Source organism: Sus scrofa, chromosome 3 (assembly GCF_000003025.6).
Source record: "Sus scrofa isolate TJ Tabasco breed Duroc chromosome 3, Sscrofa11.1, whole genome shotgun sequence".
NCBI lineage: Eukaryota > Metazoa > Chordata > Mammalia > Artiodactyla > Suidae > Sus > Sus scrofa.
The window spans coordinates 122,111,546-122,138,645 of record NC_010445.4 but is presented as its reverse complement, the minus strand read 5'-3'; the positions used below and the strand labels follow the sequence as shown (position 1 = coordinate 122,138,645).

Sequence of the window (27,100 nt, the reverse complement as noted above, 5' to 3'; positions counted from 1 at the left end):
TCAAGTCTGCAAATATAACGTAGTGAATAAGGAAATATAGGACGATTCGGACGGACAAAGATTCGCAAGCAGAACAACACGCCCGATGGAGGAGGAAAAAAACCTTATACTTATTACATGGATCACTACGCCAAGCGAGTTAAATCTAGGTCATTACCAACCTACGGACAAGAAACCGTCATCGGAGAGGTTAAGCGACTTGCCTCAGCCCAGCGCCCAGATCTGTCTGGACTCTTCGTGGGCGGCTCTGCGGGCCTTGTCACAAGGCAGCCACCAATCACCAATCGGTGGAGGTCAGGCACCCACGCTGACCCCCGCTTCAGAAACAGGATTCCTTCTGTACCACGGACCTCCGTTCTCTCCCCCAGCAGCAGTCACCTAGTGTTCTCCCGCCACACGCCATTCCCATCACCTGATAAACGCGGTCAAGACAGACCCGTCTGGAAAACGGACAATGACTAAATCCTAACAGCTCAGTTCATCTGTGTCTGACGCGATTCTCAGTATAGCCTCTCCATCAGCATTACCTCCCCTCGCCCCTCACCCGTTCCTCTGCACCTACACGTCAGTCCGCCTGATGTGCAATTTCACCCCATTATCTTGTCAAGAGAGATCCTGGAACACCTTTCCCAACACGAGATAAAGACGAAAACCTCCCTCTTCAGGCAATTACAATGTGCTAAGGTCTTTCATGGATGCCAGCAATCGAAAACCCACTTTAATAGTTGCCATCAAAAGAAGCTGCTACCTTCTCTTTGGAACAAGACATGAAGTCTCTGCTTAGAAAACAATTCCAAAGAACCCACATTCAAGAGAGTAGGAAGAAATACCATGAATCTACTGTGGACATTTCCCTAATCAAATCAATGACTAACCTTAAAAACTGTGTAAGTGCTTTGCTTAAGTTTTAGCTAGAAAGCAGCTCAAATATATAGAGCAAATTTCACTTTCAGAGACTAACTTCAGAAAGAAACTAGCATGAGCTGTACTAAAAGCAGAAGGAATAAATTATTAGTGCTAATCCCATGATGAAGGCGCTCTGTAATGGCTTCAAGATGGTGACCACTCAAAAATGTGATGCATGGAGTTCCCAACGTGGCTCAGCGGGAACGAATCCGACTAGGGACCGTGAGGTCATGGGTTCGATACCTGGCCTCGCTCAGTGGGTTAAGGATTTCGTGTTACCGTAAGCTGTAGTGTGGGTTGCAGACGTGGCTTGGATCTGGCGTGGCTGTGGCTCAGGCTCAGGCCAGCAGCTGCAGCTCCGATTGGACCCCAGCCTGGGAACCTCCATATGCTACAGGTGGGGCCCTAAAAAGCAAAAAAAAAAAAAGAAATGTGATTCATGTAATGAAAGAACTTGCATCCATACAGGGAAACAAATTTATTTAAGTGCATTTTCCTTTGCTCAACCTGACACTGACTGATAAGACAGACCCAGGAGCTGACCGCGAGGCCCACTTCCTCCAAAGACTAGTCCTAAAAGTGTGAAGAGACATAAAGCCACATGACGACCACAGGACGATGGGTGAATAGGCCCCTCCACTCATTCCCGTGGGAACAGACAATTTTACCCTCTAAATCACACCTACTCTGACCTGAGGGAAAAGTCCAAGATATTTGCCACTCAAAGGCCACAGATGTGGCAGAACGGTCCCGCAGGGCTGCCCGAGAGCTGAGTATGTGATGATGTGGGGGAAAATCTGGTCACAATCAGCATGTCCTCCTTCAGTTTTGCCGACACTGCAGCCAACTGTCTTGGCCAACCAAAAAAATGAAATTTAACTCGCTTTCTCGTCACTAATACCTGGTGAGTCCCCCTGTGGAACATTCTATGTGGACAGAGTGGGGACGTGGAAGAAAGGCCATGCGAACAGGCTTCTTCTCCTCCACAAGGACAACCCTAACCCCTTAAGTCTTTTCATTTCTCATAAAATGTCAATTCTGACTGGTTTATATAGTCTCATATTATCACCTAACAAAAAACATTTTAAAAGACACCAAAGCACAGAAACGGCAACAGGCGTCCTTTACTGAGCACTTCCTACACACACAGGACTACGTCATCTCAAGTAATTCCCCAAAAGCAGGTATCTTATAAATGACAGCCACACCGACTTGGAAAATAACTGTTTAAAACTCAGAACTGCAAAGTGAGGCTAACAGAGAAGGACTTCAGGAAATCTGGGCCGTTTCCAGAATTACCAACAGCGGCTGCTTTTTTCTTTCCCTTGGGGTGTCTACTACGTGTCAGGTGTTCTGCATCAATCTCTCAAGCCTCTCGGCAGTTCTGCAGAATGGAATAAGAATGCTAACTTTGCAGAGGAGGAAACCTAGGGTCCAAGGAGGAAACAACTTGTCTACCAAGGGCACCTCTTAGAGGGAAGCCACAGAGCCAGGGTTTGAACCCAGACCTGCAGGATTCAAAGCCTGAGCACTTTTCCACAAGATGAAAACAGGCCCCAAATGCCTCTTTTCACTTATTCTATTTTGTGCCAGTGTCAGGAATCTTTCACTATTTGGGGGGAAAGTGGCCTGAGGGATCACCACAGGGAAAGGGAGAGTTCAGATCATGGAAAGAAGGGCTTCCATTGTGGTAGCGGTCATAATATAAAGCCCTAAGGTAAAGAACATTCTCCTTCCTGTAACTCTGACCTATTCGCTTCCCAAGAGCATCTGCTCTACAAGTAAAGGTTGGACAATTTCCATTGTATTGATAAAGCTGACCCCTAATACTTGTGTTACCAAGTCTCATGGAATAGTAAGGTGAACGACAGTCCTGTAGGCAAAGAACAGCAAGCACCAACACCACTTGCTCAATCCATGTAGGTGTTTTGTCACTCACAAGTAATGACCCTGGGCGGTAATGACTTCCTGCTTTTGTAATTGCTGTGCGTCTGCATAATCGCACTGCTGTCAGGTATGATGATTTGCCGTGAACAGTCTTGCACGTTACTAGATGGCTCCATAATTTATACTATATTCAAAGACCAATGAAGCATCCTGTTTGTACAGATAGGACAGCCTTTTATGTCATATTCAATGAAAGGAAAAAGTATTTAATAAAACACCAAGATGTCTTTACGTCCATAGGCCTATCAGAAGAAACATTTACTTGAACGTATCTCCATGCTTCAAAAACCGTGAAGTCAGTGCAACATTTATCAAAGCAAACACTATCACCCATGTAGTAATTTCATAAATACTTAAAATGTAGATGGCAGATTTCAAAGATGCTAATAAAAAAAAGTAAAGCTGATAAATTACAGGCAGGTCCTGACGATTCAACGTCACCCACACATATTTAAACTCTCTTCCCAGAGCTTCCCCAGACAAGGTTCCTGCTTGTCCACCTCCCTCTCGATTGCTCCTTCAGTCCTTTTTGCGGGCAGCTCTTCCTCTGCCACTAATTGTGGAAGATCCTCAAAGTCTGTCTTAAGTTCTCCTTCCTCCTCCCACATTCACTCCTGAAGCAGACCCACAGCACAGCTCCTTAGCATCTATATGCACGCAACTCCAAATCAGCATTCCAGCTCCACCTCCTCTCTTGAATTTCAGGTCTGTAAGATGCACTGTCTGCTAAACCCCTCCTCTTGGGAATTGCAATAGGTGTGACCTTTCCACTCCTTTGCCTTTTCCTCACCCTCCCCTAAACATGTGTGTCCTGAATTAGTGCTATCCACTCTCACTGAATGATGTCATCACTAAACAGGCAGATCACCCGCGAAAATCCAAGAGATGATTCCAGGTGTCTTCTTCTCCTTTCACTCACCTCATAGGCAGTTTATCAATCCTAAGCGATTTATTTAGTACCTTCTACTTCACCTTCCAGGTATCTCCGAAACCCATTCTCACTTCTCCTGTACTTTCAAAACCCTACTGCAGGCTAGGTCATCTGTCACTATAACAGCTCCCTAACTGGTCCATATGTGCCTACACTGGCCTCCCCAAAATGTTCTCAACATGGTGGCCTAAGTGACCAAAATGCAAGTCTGATCGTATCATCTATCTTTTACCAAAATCCTTAATCACCTCCCATTTCTCTTAGGAAACAGCCCACAACCCAGGACAGGGCCTGCATGGGCTTGCTGCCAGGTCTGGTTTCCTGGCTCCCAGCAGCCCCATCACATCCCATGCCCCCTGACTCTCAGGGCCTCACCCACACTGTCCACCTGTTAGGCCTCAGACATCACATTCCTTCTTGTCAAAGCGTTTGCACTTACCTGCTCTGCCCTCTAGGCAATGAGTCCCTCCTCCCCGCAGTGTACTTAACTCTGAGTCAGTATTCAGGTCCCAGGTCAAGAGCTACCTCCTCAGGAGCATCCTCTCTGACTATGCCAAATCCTCATGCTCTTAATTTCACATTTGCTTACATCATTATTCAATTACAATCTGTCTCCCACCCTAGACTCTTAGTTCCAAGATAGCTGGAATTCCCGCTCTTGCTCTCTAATGTAACCCTACTATCGTGCAGTGTTCCTAGTACACAATAGATTCTCAATAAATAAACAAATATTAAAGTCTCTAACTCGGGGTTATTAAACTCTCAAAAACTAAGAGACTATTATTTGAAGACTGGTATATCAGAGATGTATGAAGAGAAATTATACAAAGATAATTTTATAGTGCAACACGACAATTTCAAGATTCTTCTAAAATAGACTCCAAGATGGAAGACATGGAAATAAACTGACACACGAATTCTGTGCTTACCCACTGTCGGTGAACAGGAACTCCAAATGGGTCATAAAAACTTCCCAGTGGGAGACACTGTAACGCTGGGCCAGCGAAAGAGCAATGCTGTAGACGTTTTCCTCAAGTGTCCTTCAAGGATGTCCATCAGCCACAGGGGAGGGAGAGAAGAGAAACACGTGACCTTATCAGCAAAGGCAATGCTCATTAGAACCGCTCTCCAGCTGAGAGGGGTGCAGTTGGCACAGCCCTCAATAAAACACTTCAGTTATTCAGGAAGAGCACACCCAAGGAATTTTAATGCTCCTTTTTCACTGTGGTGCACTGTAACTGACCGAGGAATTGTCTAGATCAGCGGATCTCAACCAAGGATGATTTTGTCCCCCAGGAGACATCTGACAACGTCTGGAGACATGACTGACCATCACAGTGGGAGTGGAAAGGAGAGAGCTGCTGGCATCTAGTGGATAGAGGCCAGGGAGGCCGCTGACCGGACTACAGCACATGGCAACCACCCTCCCACCACAAAGAATGACCCAGTTCAAAAGGAACTGAGATTAAAAAAAAACTCAGATCTAGACACCAGCAAAAGAGTAGTGCCAAGGACTCTGTCTTTCCCTGCCCTCCAGGCAGCTATCTGAGACAGCAGAGTCAGTCACTCAACACATTTTTATTTTCTACACCATGTCGGCTACTCTGCTAGCTTCTTAGGACATGAAGACAAACAAGATATTTCTTGAGGAGCCCAAAGCCTGTGGAGGATGTGAAATGGGAACCGTAATTAAACAGAATGGTGGGAGCGTAAAAGAAACGACTGCGAAATGGTGCGAGGACAGACATGAGAGAGGGACCAACTTGAGCTACTCACCTATCAGAGAAGAAATGAGGATTAACCCAGCAAAGGTGGTCAACAGGGAGAAGAGACAGACGGGCTTCTGACAGAGGAAGCGAGAGCGGGGGCCACAAGAGGAGTGGCTGGGGTCTGAGGTCTGATGAAGGACCCGCATCTCACCCACAAGCAAAGGAGAGTCAGTGGAAAGTTTAAACCAGGGAACGGCATCACCAGATTTGCGGCATATAAGGAATTCTGGTCTAGGGCACCCATGGTCCAGGCAACTGGGGAAGACTATTGCAGGGCCACCACCTCAGAAGTAGAGGGATGGAATTGTTGGTTGGAAACTGGTGGACAAAACCACAGAAATGGGAATGAAATTTCTGCCATCATTAAGTAATACTGTGAAGACTATTTACCCCTGACTAAGGAAGCCAGGACAGTGCATGGCTCATCAGCCAGGGGTGGCAAATGTTTGTTGCATGGGGCCAGGGGGTAAATCTTCTAGGCTTGGCTGCCGTACAGTTTCTGTAGCATATTCTTCTTTCTATTGTCTTTTTTTTTTTAATTCTTGTTTTCCCACAAACCTTTAAAAATATAAAAACCATTCTTTGCTCATAAACTATTAAAAAAAAAAAAAAAAGCCAAGATTGAGTTAGGTCTGTCAAGGGATGGATTATTAGCTAAGTGTCAATTACAAATTATTTCCTGAAGTGTTTATTGAGTCCCTACGTCCACATGATGGATGAGAGCTCCTTGAGAGCAGGCGCCACGAGCAGCTCGCCCTAGTGGTCCAAACGCAGGTCTGGCACGTTGCCTGACACCAGGTATATGCTCCCTAAGTATTCATATCTTTACCACCTGATAAAAGTGGGAAGAAACCAAACTATACCATGTTCTCCTCAAAGTTTCCCTAACCACTGAGAATATACTAAGATAAGCAGACAACCAAAGACAACTATAACACACTGCCATTAACAGGGACATACAACTAGTAAGAAAATAAAGGTCAGGTTACATACCGTTACAGGTGCAGCAGCTCCTTCAAGGAGTCTAGTATGTGAGACATGAAAAAAAAAAAAAAAAAAAAAAAAAAAAAAAAAAAAAAAAAAAAAAAAAAAAAAAAAGACATGAACATGCTACCTCCACCCTCAGAAAACCCATGGACACTTGGAGACATTTTAAACAAGCCATCTAAAGATTGTTGTATATTTTTCTAAGCAAAAATTGTAGGAAGATCTTATTATATATTTATCAAAAGTGTGTATTTGTCCTCTAGGACATACTTCAAATAGCATGTGCTAGCTGGATACTTAAAAAAGAAAATAAAAGACAAAAGCCCTAGTAAGATGTAATTAATGATGTAAGGCCTGTCTCACCTGAACTTTGTCTGCACAATAACCTTCTCCTAAGAAACCATAAGCAGGGCACCAAGGGTTCCTACATGCCCAAAGGAAAAGCCCACGGGGCTAGGAAATCAGAAGCCTAGGCTCGACTTCTGGTTCTGTGACTTTGAACAATGCCTTAAAGCTCTGCGGATCTCAATTCCTCTTCCAAAAGTAAGGAGCGTGGACTAAATGACCTCTTTGGTCACTTTCAAACTGGATGTCAAATGACCGTATGAAATTATGAATCTCACAGAGAATAGACGGAAGAGGAAAAACAAAAACAAAAAACATGCTATCTTTCTCCTCTTAACTGAATCCCACTAGAGGCTGTTCCTACTACCCTTCTTTGATCTCTTGTCCCCTGCCTCACTCTAAAGAGAATTCGGGGTATCTTCCAGTAGGAAAGAAGGCCAGGCTAATATAAAATCATTACAGAGTACCAAGGCGACTTTGCCACTTTCTTAAAGATTTAAGAATGACAATGAAAACCAGCATACAGCATGACCATAACCGAGACGCTTTGTTATTTTAAGGTAACTTATCAGGATGAGAAATAATCATTAAATGTAGGCACAATTGAACCTTGTTTCAAAGGCTGCGAGCCTAGACTGAACTGCATACCAACGCTTGCTTGAGGATTCACCCAAGCAGGATGGGGAGGGCACGTGGCGTTGTGGTGAAGACGCGATGGTGCCCCTGGTGTGTGGCAGAGAAAGGGCTAAACTCACAGCTGTGATCTCCACCACCTGTGCCAACCTGGGCCAGCGACTCAGTATCAACAGATCTCATGTTCCTCTGCCATCAACTGGGGATGACAACACTTTACATCAAGGGGTATCTCTAAGGATTAAAAGATGTTTCTAACATAGAGGTTATAAAGCACCTAACACAGTTCCTTGCCCATGCTAAACACACACTCCACAAACCGGGTGCTAAAAACAACACTGCTCGTGAATAACCACCGCGAGTGAACACGCCTTTTGAAAAACTGGTTTCCATACTCCCACCGTCTGACATGTAAGTTATTCTCATCTGATCTGAACTCATTTGATCTAAAACAAAAAAATAAAAACCATATTTAAAACTGAGGAGAAGCCCATACCCAGGTGGGAACCTTCCCAGGGGCCTTGAACTGTATCACCATCTCACACGGGAGCTTGCTTTTCTCCTTATTATATATTTATCAAAAGTGTGTATTTGTCCTCTGGGACATACTGCGAGATGGCAGCCGCTACCAGCCTCGAACAAGAGAGACTGCCAGGGCCGGTCAGCTCCTCTTCCTCTAGAAACTCAGGACAGATAAAGGTACCCCCGACCCACAACACTCAGTCCCGCCTCTTGCACTAAGTCAACTGTACCGAATGTTCAGCAGCCTGGAGAAATTAAATCTCCATGTAGCAGAAAAATGAGAAGCCAGCCAGAAATAAAAAGCAATCTTGTTTTTACATTTCTACAGTAAGCCTCACCCTTTTCACCCCTGATCATACCCCACTTCCTCAAAAGGATATTGGTATCAGGCTATCAAATTGTGGGAAACTCCAAAAAAAAAAAAAAAAAAAAAATTCCCATCCTTACTACTTCAATCTGCAGGCTTGAAATCTTGTCTGCATCTACTGATCTATTTGGAAAGACAACAAGTCTCTCATGGGGACGGAAGAAGTCAGGGAAATCCTGTTTAGAGCAAAACCATGAATGTAAATCTTCAGTGGACTGTGACTAACAGTCCTGATCACCCAACTTGTTCTCGTGCATTTCAGATCCACCCCTGTAGGAGCCAAAGGCACCGCTTACTCTGCCAGGCCGAGGATGGTCTCCCTTTTATACTGGTTGTCTGCAGTGAAGCGCTGCACGTCCACACCCTTCTGCAGGCCCTGAAGGACCTGGGCCTGCGTGAAGTCCAGGAGACGTTCGTTGTAGTGCTGTAACTGCTTGGTCAGGGCCACCAGGTCCTCGGGCCAGGCTTCCCGTCCAAATCGAGTCACATGCCTGGTGACCATCTTGATTAGCTCTTTAGGATCAGCCTGTGAGTAGCAAAAAGAGTATTTTCTTTAAAAGAAACACAGCAACAGCAGGAAGACGACGACCATGCCTGTCCGCACCTGCTTGGCTCTTCGCACTGCTGCCCTTCAGTCGGGGCTCACAGCCCCCTGCAGAGGCAATCGCAGAGGTGGTCCATGTGCAGACCACAAAGCCAGGACACAGAAGTGAGTAGAGAAGTGGGGTTTTGGACTCCTGCTCTGTCCTTCTACCTTAAAAAAATCTCTACCCACTTGAAAAATAACGTATGCCTGCTTTTTAGCTACCATCATCCTATACCAGAGTTTTCCCCAATTATCTGGTCACTTATATAATCCACCCTAGAAGTAATTTCTGTCATCATTGCCCTAGGAAAATACATTCTTTGGACCATCCAAGTGTTCTCTGCCACAAAGCCGTAGTTCAGGAGTTCCTGCTGTGGCACAACAGCATCTGTGGCATCTCTGGAACGCTGGGACATGGGTTCGATCCCCAGCCTGGCACAGTGGATTAAGGATCCGGAGTTGCCACAGCTGCAGTGTAGGTCACAGCTCCACTCGGATCTGATCCCTGGTCCAGGAACTCTATCTGACACAGGTGCCCCGCCACCGTCACCGCCTCCCAAAAAGCTGCAGTTCAATAACCTCACCAGAAATGCCTAGATAGCTAGAAGAAGAGTGTTCTCTCCAGGGATAAGTTAGGGGGTAAAACCCATCCCTGTTCCTAAAATCATAAACTTTTCTAGTTGCATAAGAAAGCATGCAACCAATTTTTACACCACTCAGTTTGGGGCTCAATGGGAGACTGCGCTGTAAATTCTAGCAGCTTCCTAACAACAATACAATTATTCAAATAGAACAAAGTCCAGAACCCAAGAGCTGACAGGAAAGGAAAACAACTGGTTAACCGGCCACACTGATTTATATGAAAGTTGGTCTGGGTGTCAATTAAGCAACAGCAGCTCAGCCATGATTGTGGAATTACCTAATACGAGAACATTAACTCAATCCCTCCCAATTTCTGGTAAGAAATGGTACGTATTTTAATGTAAGCAAATTAGGGGGAAAAAATCTCTAGACTCTACGTTTGGCTCTCAGAAACACATCTAATTATAGTAAGCTGTCAGCATTTCTTATGTGTGAGCCATTATTCTAAGCTACACAGGAGATGTGTCAATGTCGACTCTATTAGCAAACCCAGCCTGACATTCTCTCTCTTGATCCTATTAAGGAACAGGCTGGGAGTAACGATAAAAACCAATTAAAGAAATCCTCTTGGATTCCAGCAGGTAGATTTAAGAAAAAGCCAATCTTACTATATTTTTCCCCTACCTCTAGGCATGCACTGAGTCCTGCTCTCAAAAACCAAAGATCTGTGTCGCCAGCCAAAACATCTGGGTTTGAAAACTAATGCTCCAAAATAAGCTCTAGGACTACCTGCCATGCATTCAACAAATTATTTTTTGTGCACCTACTGTGTACCAGGTCATGCACTAAGAAGATGCGATCCTTTCCTCCAGGAATGCCGTCTATGAGGAGAGACAAGCAAGCAAGCAACTGCAAAATGCTGGGATACAAGGAAGCACAGGCTTCTGCCAAAATACACAGGAGTGGGAACTGGGCAGGTATCAGAGAGGGCTTCCTGGAAGAGTGAATTTCCAGGCGAACTACACAGGTATCACTAGAAAAAGGTGAGCAAAAAAACAGACAAACTCCAGGAACAAACCTACGATCATCAAAAAAAATAAGAAGGCTGTTTTCCATATATACTGGCCCTGTGGTTCCAGACCAAAGTCCTCAGCCGCACGCTGCCCAATGCACTTTAAAGGAGAGGCTACCGCCAGGCAGCCCATCTCTGTGTGTGACTCAGGATACTGATTCCCACGCCGGCTCATGACATCAACCACCTTCATTCTCCCAACGGTCTCTCCATTTTTGTTCCACATCCATTTTTTCACTTTTGTTTTCTGGCATCTCAAGGATTTGGTACCTCTATTAGGATAGGGGCCCATACACTTGACCTCATGTCTGTTCTCTTTGTATTCCAATGCAATTCATGAAACAAATTCCAAAACCAGTAGAAAGTGAAGCTCCAAAATGCAGCAACAATGAGCTCCATTACCAAGACTAACATTTACACTGGCATTTACTTATCTTACAGAGAGCTTCAAGCTGCACACACAACCTTCATTTTCATATGTGGCAAAAAGAACCTATTCTCTGCTTCTGTCGATGAAGAAATGCCTGGCATTGTATAGCAAGCACAGACGCACAGAAGTTAGTAGCTCGATAACCTTGTGCAGGTGACTTAGTGACTACAAACTTGACCATCTCACATGAAGCAGGTGCTCCAGAAGTGAAAGGGATTATGGAAATTACTCAAAGGTATACACCAATGGCACTTCAATTCTCCCTCTACTGCATAATTTACGTTGCCTTCTTCTCTGAGTATTAAATTACAGCTTCCAGAGGCAGAGACCATGTGCACTTCATGAATTTGTCTTTTCCACAGCACATTAGAATTTCCTCCACAAATCAGGTGTGGAGTGAAAGGGAGACCCACTGAACAGCAGTAGTGGCTTGTAAGTTAGTAGTGCTAGTCCATGTCCCAGATCTTCACTTAGTGGAGACGCAATTTGGGGGCAAGTTACTTCCTATCTGTCTCCTCATCTATAAGACAGTCAACAAGCGCAGCATCCTCATGGTTTGTTGGGAGGCACAAATAAGATATTTTAAATTACTCTTTTCTCCATCATTATATGAAAGCAAACTAGGCCCAGAGCTTACCTTCAAGAACTAAAACCAGTGACTGACAAAGTTGTCCCCATAAACAACTCACAGAAGGCATCTGGACACAAAGACCTTTACAGAACCACAAAACAAGAATGCTGGGGATCCTTAGAGGGAGCAACTGACTTGACACTTCTGGGCTCAATTTCTTCAGGTGTAGACCAACAGAGTGCCACCAGATAGCTTTCTAAGGCTAAAACTCTATAAATGTGTAAGAATTTAATCATGAAAACAAAAATAAATCCTTGTAAGTGCCTTCAGGTATGAAATTGGGGAAGGTCTATTTCTCATCTCATCGATGCCTCCACTAAATACTCAGAACAGATTTCTTCGTTAAAAATACAATTTCAGACCAACAAATTATAGCCAATAGGTTCCTACACACCTTAAGCAGCTTTAATCTCTCCTCTCTACGAAAGAGTAATTTTCTAGCCCCTCTGTGAATAATTTTTTTCATATTCTTTGTACATCAAATGTGTTCACTTTTTAAAGAAATATTTAAGATCAAATACCTAACATTTTGGTCTTCGGCATGGAAAAGACATAATGCTAAACACAGATAAACTGCATGTCACTTAATGCGAACAGTCCCGTGGGCCCAGAGTCTACCAGCACCATCGACTTGCAGAAGGGGAAGGAGGTGAGGGACCTGACAAAGGCCACGCGGGGTCCACGGCAGGACAGGACGCCCGGGCATAACGCCTCCCAAGAACCAGCCTTTTATATTTGCTGGGCAGGAACGGTATCTTCTAAAATTAAGAGGATCTTGATGAGATCAATGTATACGCAGCTCCCACTAAATGCAAATGAGACTTGGCACTTGAGTCCTTTTACAAGTGATCAACCTTCAGTGGTGGGTTTGGTGCTGTCATTCTATCCTGCATTCAGACTGAATGTTTCCTCCACATACATTCTCTCTTATCTTGTATACATCCACACACATGGGTAAAAATACACATGCTCATGGAGGACACACCATGGCAGGTGTTCAACTGGGTATCTGACTTGAGCTATGTTCTCAAGTCTTTTGTTTTCTCTAACAGAGAAGATTGAGAACAGAGAGAGTTTAGAATATCATTTTCTGTTCAACCTCCTCCTACCAACGTATCTCCTTTTAAACTTCTGTTCTAATAACGTGGTAAATCGGGGCATTATATTAATTCCTTGATGATACATTGCTAAGTGTCTTCAAGTTTATGGGTCAGATATTAAGTGTATAGGAATATTTTCAACACTTCAATTTTTTGAGTAAAACATAGTACTAATTCTTACAAAGTCATCCCCCCAAAAAAAATTAGTTATGAGGAAAAAAACAGTAGTTCTGGCATCAAAAAAACCTGGATTACCACTTCTTCCTTCCTGAACTTTAGATTTTCCTAAAATTGTTGTTGTTATTATTAAATTTGAAGCAGTATCTCCACATGAACTCTTCATGAAGACTAAATGGAGTAGATGGATGAGCATGCTGTAAGTTTTAGCTTGTGTGTGTGTGTCTTTTTGCTATTTCTTGGGCCGCTCCCGAGGCATATGGAGGTTCCCAGGCTGGAGCTGTAGCTGCCAGCCTACGCCAGAGCCACAGCAACGCGGGATCCGAGCCGCGTCTGCAACCTACACCACAGCTCACAGCAACGCCGGATCGTTAACCCACTGAGCAAGGGCAGGGACCGAACCCGCAACCTCATGGTTCCTAGTCGGATTCGTTACCCACTGCGCCGCGACGGGAACTCCAGCTTTAGCTTTTAATGTAAATTATTTTCTTATCATTATCACTACTACTTTCCATCCCTTCCTTCAGGACCTTCAGTGGTCACGATTACTTCCAATATTTGACTTAAATTTCAAGAATTTTCCCCCTGTGCTTATCACAATCCCTCTCAAAACATTCCAGAGGTATCCTCTTCCCAGCCCAATACTTCATTTCATACATTCATTCATTCACTTCACTTAAAGTTTCTAAAGCACTTTCACACGAATGTCATTTGACCCTCATACCAACCCGGTGACGGCACAGGAGCCTAACGTTCCTGGTTTACAGATGCCAATCTGCCTCTCAGGCAACCCACGCTGAGGAAGTAAACCAAGCCCAGCCTCTTGCCTAGAGGGCTCTCCGCCCCTTCAGGCCCTTTTCCCCACCCTGCTGGCAGGGCTCCATGAATGTTCTATGTCCAGCCTCACACTAAAAGTCACTACTTTTCTGAGTGTGGAGTATACTCCAACCTCTCTCCCTCTTTTTCCCCAACCTAAGTTCAATGACTTGATCCATGAGTATGAAAGCTTTTAGCCTCTAAGAAACTTTTGAAAGACTTTACAGATAGTTTCAAAGTCTTCCACATCCAGTATCAAAATGATACTACAAAAACGCCTATGCTCATCAAAGCACTACTCACAATAGCCAAGACAGGGAAACAGTCTAAACGTCCATCGATAGATGAGTGGGTTAAGAAGATGTGGTACATATATACAATGGAGTTCTACTCAGCCATAAAAAAGACAAAATAATGACATTTGCAGCAACATGGATGGAACTGGAGATCTCATACTAAGTCAACTAAGTCAGAAGGAGAAAGATGGACACTCTACGATACCACTTAGATGTGGAATCTAAAATATGGCACAGATGATCCTATCTACAAAACAGCAACAGCCGAGTTCCTATTGTGGCTCAATGGGTTACGACTCTGACTAGTATCCAGGAAGACCCAGGTTCGGTCCCTGGCCTCTCTCAGTGAGTTGGGGATCCAGCATGGCCTTGAGATGTGGTGTAGGTCACAGATATGGCTCAGATCCCACACTGCTGTGGCTGTGACACAGGCCAGTAGTGGTGGCTGCAATTCAACCCCTACCTGGAGACTGCCAAATGCTCCTAAAAAGCAAAACAAAACCAAACCAAAAAAAACAAAAAAAAAATTTTTTTTGTTTTTTTTTTAAAGAAAAATCCAGAAACAGATCCTGGACATGGAGAGCAGACTTGTGGTAGCCGTGGGGAGAGAGTAGGATGGACAGGGATTTTAGGGTAGGCGGATGCAAACTGTTACACTTGGAATGGATGGGCAATGGGGTCCTGCTGTACAGCACAGGGAAGTGTGTGATTGGGTCACTTTGCTGTACAACAGAAACGGAAACACTGTAAAATCAGCTATTCTCTAATTTTTTAAAAAAGCTAAAAACATAAAAAGGCATCAAAAATTTAAAAAAACAGTGAAATTATTCTAGTTTTTCCAAAAAATTTGGCAATGCGGTTCTTTAGTGGAGTGAAAAAAATACAATTTCTTTAAAGAATATGGTCAAATCCCCATAAAAACAAAATGTACATAAATATTTATGATACCAGAATGCTTAATGACTTAATCTACAACTTACTAGTAGAGGCAATAAATCCATTCAGGCTTAATAGTCTCCATTTCTTGGTAATATCGTTTGGAAAGTTTTAAACAGGTGGTATGTTTCCCCTCTAGGGTTGTTATTTGCTTGAGATAATTTTCTACTTAGTATTTTCAATTAGTTGCTTAAAAAAACACATTTCAGAAATAGTCTACCATAAAGTTTTGAATTTCATTCCCTGCTGGGCTTTCTTCTCTAGCATATAAAACTAAAAGATATGTTTCCATTTTTAACTGATTTTATCTTCCAAAACTTTTTTAAAAAGAACACTAAGGAAATCATATATCGAGATGCATTACGGAGAGAAGGGACAAATCGGGAGTTGGGGATTAGCAGATACAAACTACTATACATAAAACAGATCAACAAGAAAGTCCTACTGTACAGCACAGAGAACTATATTGAGTGTCTTGCAATAACCTATAACGGAAAAGACTACGAAAAAGAATATGTATGTGTGTGTATATATAACTGAATCACTTTGCTGTACACCTGAAACTAACACGATATTGTAAATTAACTATACTTCGAATTTTAAAAAAGATTCATTTACAATAATGGAAAAGGTAAGATATAAAGGAAAAAAATCAAGGCACAGAAAAACGTGTAGCGTTTCCTCGTATTAGTATAAAACTGTTATATAAATATGTATATCCATAAGCTATTTCTGGAAGGACACAAAAGGGAAACACTGACTTTTTATTTTATACAATTGTCATCATTTGAGGTTTGGTTTTTTTTTGCCATGTGTGCATTTTTGTTTTTTAAAGATTAAAAAAAGTTAATGAGGACAAGTACTCGCAGAGAAAGTTCTCCACAAGTGACCACAGGACAGTCATCACGACATGGCCATCTAAGCGCATCTCTACAAAGACAAGCGCAGGCCTGGGGGCTGCTCTGAAGAGCATCCACACTTGCTGCCGGGCTCAGCGTGTGCCTCCCGTGGAGATGCAGAGGGCTTTTGTCAGAAATAACACCATAAATTAAGTCAGTACTTTTACTCAAACCTGGTAATTTACCTAAGTTATCATTCCCGCAGCTCCGAACTCCGGGGGGTGGGAAGAGAAAATGTGCAAAGACTGTGGAAGTGGAAACAAGCTGCACTGACACCTGAGTGAAAGCTGAGCTTCCCTGAGTGTTATTACGGGCAGGCAACAAATTGAAACCTCTTTGATTTCAGTTTCCAAGATGATTCATCAGGAGTGTGTCATATCTAATTCCAAACTCAGCAGTGCCACTTTATGCAGAGAAGATGCTAAAAAGCCTCAAATAATGAGCCATTAGGTAGTGAATGGAAAACCGCAATGTACTTAAAACATCCAGCTAATGGGCTCAGCCGTTGACTCCTTCAAATCCAAGAGTCAGGACTCAAAAAAACTGTAAAACTGAAGCCTGAAGGCTGTCTGAACCACGGCAGTTGAAACAATTCCTAAACGGATTCACATGCCAATGAACAGTCACTGAATAACTACAGTGGGTGAAGTCCTCGGGATTCCACGATAGATGGGACCCCTGCCCTCGCCAAGACTGCCACGTGGAGAGAAGGCAGCTACGCATCAGCTCCCACAGCATACAGGACCTGCTGCAGCGGGCTGTGTGCAGGAGAGCCGTGAGGGCGGCGGCCAAGGCCTCACCCAGGAGGCGCCTTGGAGCTCAGACTTGGCTGCTGCCAGTGGGAGGAAGGAAGGGGTACCGAAGACCGGAGAGTTACACCTGCACCGGTGGAGGCGTGGGAAGAGAAATGCACATTCAAACAGCTGGGACATAAACTTCAAATGAGCGAGTATCAGGGTCGCAGCTGGCGGGGTAAGGAAGAGCCAGCCAGTTCCCCATGGGGCCTTCCTGTCCTACGCAGGAGCTTGGACCTCAGCCAGTGAAATCACCGTGCTGGGAAGCACCCGTTAGACCTGCAAGCCAGCGATCACTCAGGTCCCAAACTCGGGACCTGCTCCTTCTGGGACAAAGCCAGAGGGGCAGGACGTCCAAGCAAAAGGCAGGTGAAGCCTGGAATCGGGGCAGTAACGGGGGGTTGACACAGTTGAAAGGGAAAATTGATGGTGTGATGGGTGAAAGGGGGCAGGAATCAAGTCTCTTTACTCTTCATACTGCAGATGCCAAGCTCTGTGGACTTCATAGTAGGTAATCAACAGTGGATCGATGAAATGATACGCAAAATGTAAGACCTGAAAATAAAGCATACTTTCTGCCAAGTGACAAGAACTATGGGAAACACAGAAGAAACCAGGATGGATAGACTTTCACTTCTAACCTTTGTCTTTCCAGGTTCTACCTTCTTTCTCGGCTCACCATACTTGCAGAAACCGTCAATGGGATTTCACAGAGAGTGTCTCGGTTAGGAAACAGGGACTGTCAGAGATAAAAGCTGGGGTGGAATGTAATGGTTTTCTCTTACCTTACCTCTCTCACAAATAGGACATGATTTAATTTTTGGTGCAAATTAATTTACTATCAGGGAAGATAGGAAAAATATACATTGTACAATTTTTCTGGAAGAGGTCAACTTCAATTAAAATTCTTAGCAAATGATACTTAGGATGAAGCCAAATTAAGGCTCTGCAGCCAGCTCTTTGGCTTTCGAAACAGTGTGAACGTGTCATCTGTCTCACTGGGTTTCCAGTCCCCTAACCCGCAGCTCCTCTAGCACATCCCTAGGTAAGTGTGTCTCACGGACTCATGGGCAGTGGCGAGTGCACTGAGGTTGGGCAACTATGCTCACCTTCTCACCTCAAGGCTCCGTCAGGGCCCAGGGCACACGGGGCGCTCGGGGAGGTCAGGGGTAAAAGGTGGCACTCAGAGCGGGGTACACACTATGACCTTAATACAGATATGTACGTGGGACTAGCACATACTACTTGGGAGTTCAGGAGCCGATTATGTGGTACTTATGCACACACAGAGCACTCCTAAAACGATGAAGGCGTTCGGAAGCAGCAAGTACGCCCGTGAACACTCTTTGCCAGCTATCTGACTGCATGTAATAAGAAAAGCAATAAGCACACTGTTTCGGATATAAAACTTGCTACTCTTCCACCTATATAATCACTTCATTCCTTCAATTTATAACACAGTAAGTCAGTTTCTCGTTCCACATAAAAAGATATTTGCGATATAAAAGCAAAACAAGGAATATTACCAAAGTATAGAATTAAAGGACTGTACGAAGCAGCAGTAGTTTTCAAAAACAACAATAAAAAAATTCAGGAGTTCCTACTGTGGCTCAGCAGAAACAAACCCCCACTCGTTTCCATGAGGACGCGGGTTCAATCCCTGGCCTCACTCAGTGGGTTAAGAGTCTGGTGCTGCTGGGAGCCGTGGTGTGGGTTGCACCAATTCCACCCCTAGCCTGGGAACTTCCACATGCGCAGGTGTGGCCCCAAACAAAACAAACAAAAAAATTCAAATTTCCAAAATAAAGTCACGTATCAACTGGCTCAAAAAAAAGAAAGAAATGGTCCTTTCTTGGCCCAGTGTTATCCTCATAAAACACGCCTGCGAAGAGTACCCATCTCATGATGAGGCCCTTGGGAGAGTAACCTGTGTGGCAGATGGTTTCCCAGGCCCACTCCTCTTTCTAAATAAAATTGTGGATGAAAGCCAGTGATTTTGCTATGAATGGAATATTTTCATAGATTTACATGTTTTTAGATATGTTTTACTGGCTGAAATTATTTATTTTTTCGTTTTTTCTTTTTTTTTTTTTTGTCTTTTTAGGGCTGCACCCTCAGCATATGGAGGTCAAATTGGAGCTGCAACTAACTACCAGCCTACACCACAACCACAACAACGTGGGATCTGAGCCACATCTGTGACCTACACCATAGCTCACAGCAACGCCGGATCCTTATCCCACTGAGCAAGGCTGAGGATCAAACCCATGTCCTCATGGATAAGGGTCAGGTTCGTTAACCACAGAGCCACGACAGAAACTCCGTGAAATTATTTTTTTACACTCTGTTTTGGGTGGGGAGGAAGAATCCTGCCCCAATGAAATGTGAACCATGAATTTGTACACAGGGCGGATTTGAAAGTCTCATCTATTTGCTTATCTGCTCTTAATGTCATAATTCTCTTAAAATGTCCAGTATAAAAAGCAGGGAATTTCCCAACGCTAATGATTAAAGTTGGTATATACAAGCAAACCCAGAGGGCTCCCATTTTTAGCGGCATCTCTAACACTTCCATGTCCACAAAAGAAGGCAGGCATAACATGAGGCCATACTCAGGTGCGCTCACTCGGAAATCAACAGTAAAGGTAATAAAAGTTATCAGGAGCTGGGGGGCAAGCAGGCATAAGGTGATCAGCACTTTATCTGCACCACTGCTACTCTTATAGCTCTGGCTTAAAAATAAAATGTAGTGTTGCTCAAGAACTACACTGCCTACTCTTCTAAACTGGATGAAGCCATCTTCCTTTTGAGAAGGGAAATTAAACAGCCAGTTCTCCATTTCTCCCCTCCTATGACTTTAGCCTTTCCTAAGACTGCTGTAAAAGAAAGCAAATGATTAGAAAAGTTAGGGGGTAAATCAGGATTCACAATAAATATCAGAAACTCTACCTCTTACTTAATGCCTGGAAAAGCAACTACGTCCAACACAAAAGGCTGCTAGGCTGCCAGGCACTGGGATTGCGTCCTGAACACAAAGCGCATTAGTCCCTCCAAAGAGGTAAGCACATGTCTTAACTGTTTTAGCAACGCTTGAACCCTGCTCATGAATAGAGTGGAGACCATGAGGACTCACCCTGTAGAGAGGATGGCACTTGTCCCTGAAACACGGAGCCAACCGGGCATAGATCTGTAGACTGTAGTAATAGGCTGCCAGCTGGAGAGAGAGCGCAGAGGGAGACTGCTTTTCAAAGCACTTGTTAGCGTCCAACACCTACAGGGGGGCAAGAGGGAAAGACCTTTGGTTGAATGGAAATTAGCATAAGCATCATAAACCGGTATTTTTCTTAACCACTGATCTGATTTCTATCACTATAGGTTTGTTTTCTAATTCTAGAAATTTATATAAATAATATTGTGTGTAAAAAATAAATTGTTATGTTTCTGATCATTACTGCAGAATTTTGGATCAAAGTTTCTACCACACCTACTCAAGCTCAAGCTCATCTTAGTATGACTACATTACAATTTAGATGTTATAAAGGCAGATCCCATGCATGTGTAAGTAGATTTAAAAATGAACATTTCAGTTAAAACTGTAGAATCTACTCACTGGGTATTTACCACAGTCCTTCCATCAAGCAAGAACAATCAGAAGGAAGTGAAGCAGATAATAAACAATTACTGGTGAAAATCCCCGGTAAGGACTCCTCAGTTTATTCCGCGTTTAAGTCCTGCTTTCTTGGTAAGCGTAAACTTACCTGTGGTAAGGCAAGGAGATAAGCAAGAGCCAAGGTCATATCGTTTGGTAAAGCGTCACTTGCCAGTTGCAAAAGAACTGAATGCAGACAAAAAGAAAACGGCATTATTTTATTGGAGGATCCATATGACAATCACAGTTACTAAGTGCCATGATTTTAGTCCTCTATGATTTCAGCGGTAATTTGCTTCAGAGAACTCTTTAAGATCTTTTTATCAAAGGCTATTCAGCATCACTGGACAGATTACGTGAAACTATGTTAAGTGATAACTTGCCTTAACGGAGACAAATTATCCTATTTGTTACTTACACATGGGGAAAACCCTGTTAGTGCAACTAGAAAGTCTAAGTGCAAACAGATCAGTGAGGATGGTTTCCATGGTTTCCATCCAGAGCAGATCTTTTGGTTTTGCTGCACATTTCTGTCTACCAATGACAGCTTCTGTAGAAGGTGTCCGTATGAGAACAATCAGGGCGACAATACAGCTTCGTGAGTGCAGATTTAGGAGAAATCTTTTGATTACTACAATGGTGATAATATGGTTTTGTTCTATCTCTTCACCACACTCCATAAAAGGAAAACCAGTCTCTTGCTTTGATTATATTAACACCTTAATGGAAGTTCCCTTGTGGCACAGCGGGTTAAGGATCCGGCATTGCTGTAGCTATGGCGCAGGTTTGATTCCTGGCCCAGGAACTTCCACATACTGCAGATGCAGCTGGAAAAAAAAAAAAAATCCCAAACATCTACAAGTGTTTCACAAAATGTTTTATATAAGCGACATCTCAATGATATAAGCAATATCAACATCACGGCTTTAGTAAGAGAGAGAACACTGCCAGTAACATCTGTGTGTACATACATTTTGTATTAATATGGAGGAATTCCTTCCTTTAGGGTCTTAAGTGACTAATACAGGGAGTCACTGTAATCACGATGTACTCTTTTATTTTTAAAGAACAAAGACTTGGGAGTTCCCTTGTGGCTCAGCAGGTCAGCAGGTAAAGGATCTGGTTTTGTCACTGCTGTGGCACAGGAGTCGGGGATGGGGGGTGATGTTGATCCCTGGGCTAGAACTCCCGCATGCATGCTGCAGGTGCGGTCAAAACAAAACAAACAAACAAAGACTCCCATTAATGAAGGCAAACGGTATCTAAATAATTCAAGGTAAATAATATTTCACTTTGTAAATGCAGAACATTTTTTTGTCCCCAGAACATTTACCTTCTTAATTGTGTCTTACTTAAACCAAAATTTAAAATTAGTCATATAAAATCTGAGCTTGGGCAGTGGGGGTGGGGCTGGGGTGAGGAGCCAGCTATAAGTGGATGAAGTGTCAGAAGCTGACCTAAAACTTGACATGCCCTGTGGATGATTCATGGGAAAAGAAACTGAGCTTTCCCACTGCACCTCTACAAAGGGAATATTAACTCTCTAAATAGTCATTTCCTCTGTGTTCTCCAAACTTGATGAACCAAACCGGACCACCTGTCAGCTCCAGGCTTCCCAGGGAATCATACTGTTTTAGACATGTTTTCTGATCAAAAACTACTCATTTAAAGGCCTGTTTACAGATTCAGCCCTCCATTCAATATCAAAAGAAACTTCTCTGAACCAGACGTTGCCCTAAAATAAGAACCAGAGTCCCTACCCTTTCAGAATAAACACACTAGGCCAAAAAAACTCTCCAAATAAATAATTTAAAAATACAATGCAAAGGGCCCAAATCAAATTTTGTACAACCAAATATGAAAGCAAAGAAGAGTTATGAGATTGCTGAATGTACTCTAGGACACCATCAAAACTGAATGACGAAACCTTTAAGTGATAAGTTTCGGACTTCAGAAGAAGTAGGAAAAAGCACATAAGCTTAGTGTGCTGAAAATTCTGGTCTATTTGGGTTCAGAAATTGCACACCATACAAACACACACACACACACACGGCTGCTATTCTGACTTATGTCTGCCTTATGTATTTTGCCATTTAATACCTGCCCAACAGTCCTCCAGGACCCTTATTTTGGAGAAAAAAACAAAAATAATAGTTTCACATGTGAATAATTCTTCCCTGTTAACTTTCTTTTTATTTCTTTCTTTTCTTTCTAATGGGGTGACCTAGAATTGCAACCTCATCTAGTATTTGTCCACCTTCGTTTTTATTTTCTTCAGGTATTTCCCTCCCTTACGCACAAAAGAAGCCGACTTTCAGACAAGTGCATCGAAATGCCCCGTCTCTCCAAAGCCCAGAGCCCTTCTCCAGGTGAGTGGCTGCTGCTCCAGCTGTGGGGACCATCCTCTCAGAGCTGAGGCGGGGGCCGGGCTAAGGCCTACGTGGAAAAGTCAGTCCCTTTACTGTCTGTCTTCCAGTCAGATCTACATTTTTAAAAATCATATCATCAACTCAATCTTTCACTCCATTTCATGTACATTTGGCTCTTTCCAAAAACTAAAGCACCCTCAAGGGAGGGAAATATGCTCCTACTGAAGCTATTCATAAGCATACGCTTCAGACCCTGAAGGAGATTCCGAAACAAAAACAACCCAACAAAAAAGAGCCAGGACAACATAGTTGGAATAAATGCACAGTCCCCAGAAGACGTCTGGGAGGGAGAGTCTCCAGCTGAGTACAGAAGTCCCTGTAGGTTTATTTTTTAAACAGCTATATTATATTTCACAGATACAACTCACAAGATGGTCACTAGCATTTCTTGAACATATATCATTGAATACAGAGCTTTCAGCAGGCAAAAGAGAAAAGAAATAGTTAATTTCCATGAGCTGAAAGTAAGGACAAAAATCACCTTCGAAGAAGGCAAAAGATTCACTGTTATTTTTACCAAGTATGGAAAATAACCACTTTAAAATACAAGCATTTGCACTGAGTCAGTAATAGTCACATGGGTTTTATTCCCCCATTTAAAACTTGTCTGCTTTGACACTGGGGGGGGGCTTGCAGTTCCAGAGCAGTTTCCCTGTGAGCACGCCTTCGATCTGCAAACCAACCAGTTCAGGGTGGGATCTCTGAACCACCACCCACCTCTGGCTTTTACCCTCCAGACCCAATCATCCCTCTGCCCTAATCACCCCAGGGCCAAGTTCTAGACAGCCAGAGACACCCCACAGCCTGGAGCCCAAGCTATTCCTCTTAAGCTTGTCCAAGCGTGCCTGCCACACGGCGCCTACTCCTTCCCGTGAAAACCCACACTCAGCCCTCCTCCTTCCACCACACTTCCTGAAGGAGTGACCACCTGCTACTGCATACACCACCTTGACACTCCTTCCTTCAGGGCCCTAAAAACCAGCTTCCATCCATGTCTCTCCAAAAAGCACCACACTCAATGGTCTTTTCCCTCAAATCTCACTGCAGTGCTAGGCGCTGCCAGGCAACCTTGTCTGTGGCTTCAAGGTCATGGGGTCCCAGGTCCTCGTTGCTCACGATGGGTATGTTAGGTGATTTTGTCACTCTCTGTTAATCTCACTTCACGTTTCCTCCCCGGGGAACTCAGCTGTATTCTCCACCCCAGCTGGCGCCTTAGTGAATTTCCCAATCCCTAGGACAGACCCATCTCCCAAGACGTGCATCTCCAACTGCTTGTCAAACACTGGTACGTAAAATGTTTCCCCCAGTTAATCTTTCAGTAGCCAGTATCTTTCCTATTTTGAAAATAGAACATTATTCTCCCAATGAGCCAAACATAAAATCCCAGTATCACCTTGGACTCTAGTCTCTTTTCTGCTCCCAACATTCAGGTAGTCATCAAATCCTGGTGAATTATTTCTGAAGAATTTTCACATGTCCTTCTGTTTTCATCTCCACAAACCCTAGTTTAGCAGGTCACTGATTAAAAACCGGGCCCTTTCAATGACCTCCCAACTTGGCTTGATGCGCTCAGTCTTTCTCCTTCCAATCCATTCTTTAAACAACAGTTTCATATTAACTTTATATTAATGCTAATTAAGTACTGATAATTGTGTCTCTCCCCAGCTTAAAACACACACACACACACACACACACACACACACACACACATATATCCCTACCTTCAGTGGTTTCCCATTCCCTAAAGAAGGAACTTTCTTATTTGGCATTCAAGGTCTTCATAAATATGGGCCAACCTTAATTTCTAGTTTTAATTGACATTATCTCTACTCTATACCCCAGCCAAATTAATCTGACACTCCAATGACCTATAATGCAAACTCTCTGCCTCTGCTCATGCCATCCCTTTATATAACAATTATTATTATAAAATAAAAATACTTATAACTTTTTAAAAAATACCTTTTTTGAAGAGCCAGTATGAGATAGAGTAATCCATGCCAGGTATCTAAGTGCCACAAAAACTCCCACAAAGAAAACAGCATTATCTCATTTTATATAGGCTTGGAAAGCTATGTAAATCACCTAAACTCAGAAAGGCAGTTAATCTGTAAAGACAGTGTTATGAACCAAGTGTTTGTGCATCCTTCAAATTTAAATGTTGAAGCCCAAACTCTCAATGTGAGGAATCTGGAGATGGGGTCTTCGGGAGGTGATGGTTAGACGAGGTCGTGAGAGTGGGACCCTCATGATGGAGTTAGTGCCCTTGCGAGAAGAGACTTCAGAGCTTGCTTGCCAGCATTCCTCACACGTGTGCGTGTGCACTCCCTCTCTGCCCTGATGTGAAGATGCAGCAGAAGGCAGCCTGCACCAGCCAGAAGAGACCACTCACCATGAGGCAGGGGATAGATGGGTCCCAAGCTGAGCAACTAAAATCTGTCTCCTGTGGACAGATACTTCGAGATAAAGATGACTGCAGGAGCAAGAAGGAGCTACGTCCTGCGTGGATGAAGATAAAGAGACCACATATTTCTCATTCTTGAGGTCGAGGAGACCTCTGGGACTGCACATGTGAATAAAGGTTCCTTAAAAGTCAGAGAAGGGAGAGGGCACCAGACCACCATACATCCCGTCAACTTCCCAGAGACCCTGGTACGGGAATCCACCTTGGCTAAAGGATCCACATGCGCACAGGGCAGGGCCCTGAGTCAGGCCAGATATGGACTCAAAGCCAGACAAAGCAAGATGACCAGCGAGAGGTCACCGGGAAGGGCTGCCCCCATGCAAGTGCTTTAAACCACCTCCAAGGCCTGTGTCGCTCTTTCTCTCTGTCTCTCTCTCCGCCCACCCTGTCCCCCAACCTGAGCCTGCTGGTGCTTTCTCCACATGCATCTTCTCACCTTCTCTCTTAACACTCTGTGTGCCTCAACACTCTCCATCTCTTTGCCAAATTCTTTCTGCAAAGGGACGAGGACTGGGAACCTACATCAAGACTGCTGCCCTTGAAGTCTAGTGGTTAGGGTTCAGTGCTCCCACCGCACAGCTACCCAAGAGCAACCGGAACTTGACCTTGCTAGCACCCTGACTCCCAGGCTCCAGAACTGCGAGAGTGTCAACTTCTGTTGTCTCAGCCACCCAGCCTATGGTGTTTTGTTATGGCAGCCCAAGCCGACTAATACAGACAGGAAACAGGAGATCCACAATAAGATATCTCTTCCTGTCAGTATCTATCAGGCTATCCACAATCTGCTGTTACTATAAGCAATGAACATGAGATATAAAATAGTGCCTGCCAAACAAAGGATGTCACAGCCATCAGTGATTGATGCCACAGCCAAGGGTGAGCAGGAGCCCTGAGGCAACTCAGGAAGGAAACAAAGAATACCTGCCATCTAATGGTCATCAGACTGCAGCCGCTCCCGGTGGTGAGCAGAGGAAACTCAGGCTGTGAAAGACAGGATACTGGCCCCAGAAGGCTGAGGTGCATGTCAAAGAAATAATTCCAGTGACCCCAGACCTTTGCATCTTCCCACACCTAGAAAAGCACTAATTTCCTTAACTTGAGATACCTGGTTTTCTGTTATTACGAGTAATCTTTTGTTCCTACTACCTGCTCCTAGTTGCCAAACTTCTATATATCCTAGCTCCCTGCTCACCTCCTTGCAACAGTTTTCTCAGGGTTACCTGAGATGCTGTCTCCCAGGTCTAAGTTCTCAGTTTCGTCTTCTGAATAAAACATAACTCAACTTTTAAGTCGTGCATTTTTTTTTAGTCGATATGCATGTGCCATATTTTTCATGGGATATACTCCTAGAATCAGAATTGCTAGGTTAAATAACACCCACAAGTATAATTTTCATAGCTATTGCCGAATCGCCATGTGCCTTTTTATTTCTTAGATTCTCACTTTAAAACCAGACCTCACTTCAGCCTCTCTACTAGGACTGCTACTGAGCTGGCACAGTTCACCCACTTGAATGTCCATTTGGCCCATTTCTCAAGAGGCTCCTTGAAATCTATTTCAGCTGCTCATGATGAAGATCCTTTAAAGTTGGGCTAAGTTCAAAATCCTCTCCACAGGGTAAGTCTTCATTCATGTGAGTTGATTCCTTGGAATTAAATCCTAAGAAAAAGGCATTGTGGCTTTCTATTTCCCCTTTCTGGGGAACTATGACTCAGACTTTTGCCCCACTGTCACTGGATGAACTCTGGGGAAATCCAGAATAATAATTCTATTTTAATTCTTCTGTGATTGCATTCGCTTATTGGTACAGGCTTCATGCAGATGAAAACTAT

At 43.7% G+C, this 27,100-nt stretch overlaps 1 protein-coding gene across 1 annotated transcript in view; it reads right to left on the bottom strand.

Moving 5' to 3' along the window:
- Positions 1–27,100, bottom strand: part of NBAS (neuroblastoma amplified sequence) — a 359,592-nt gene that overhangs the window by 103,680 nt on the left and 228,812 nt on the right. The window contains 4 exon segments of the mRNA XM_021087823.1: positions 4,714–4,824; positions 8,704–8,933; positions 19,860–19,997; positions 20,485–20,561. Coding sequence (XP_020943482.1) covers positions 4,714–4,824; positions 8,704–8,933; positions 19,860–19,997; positions 20,485–20,561 — 556 coding nt within the window.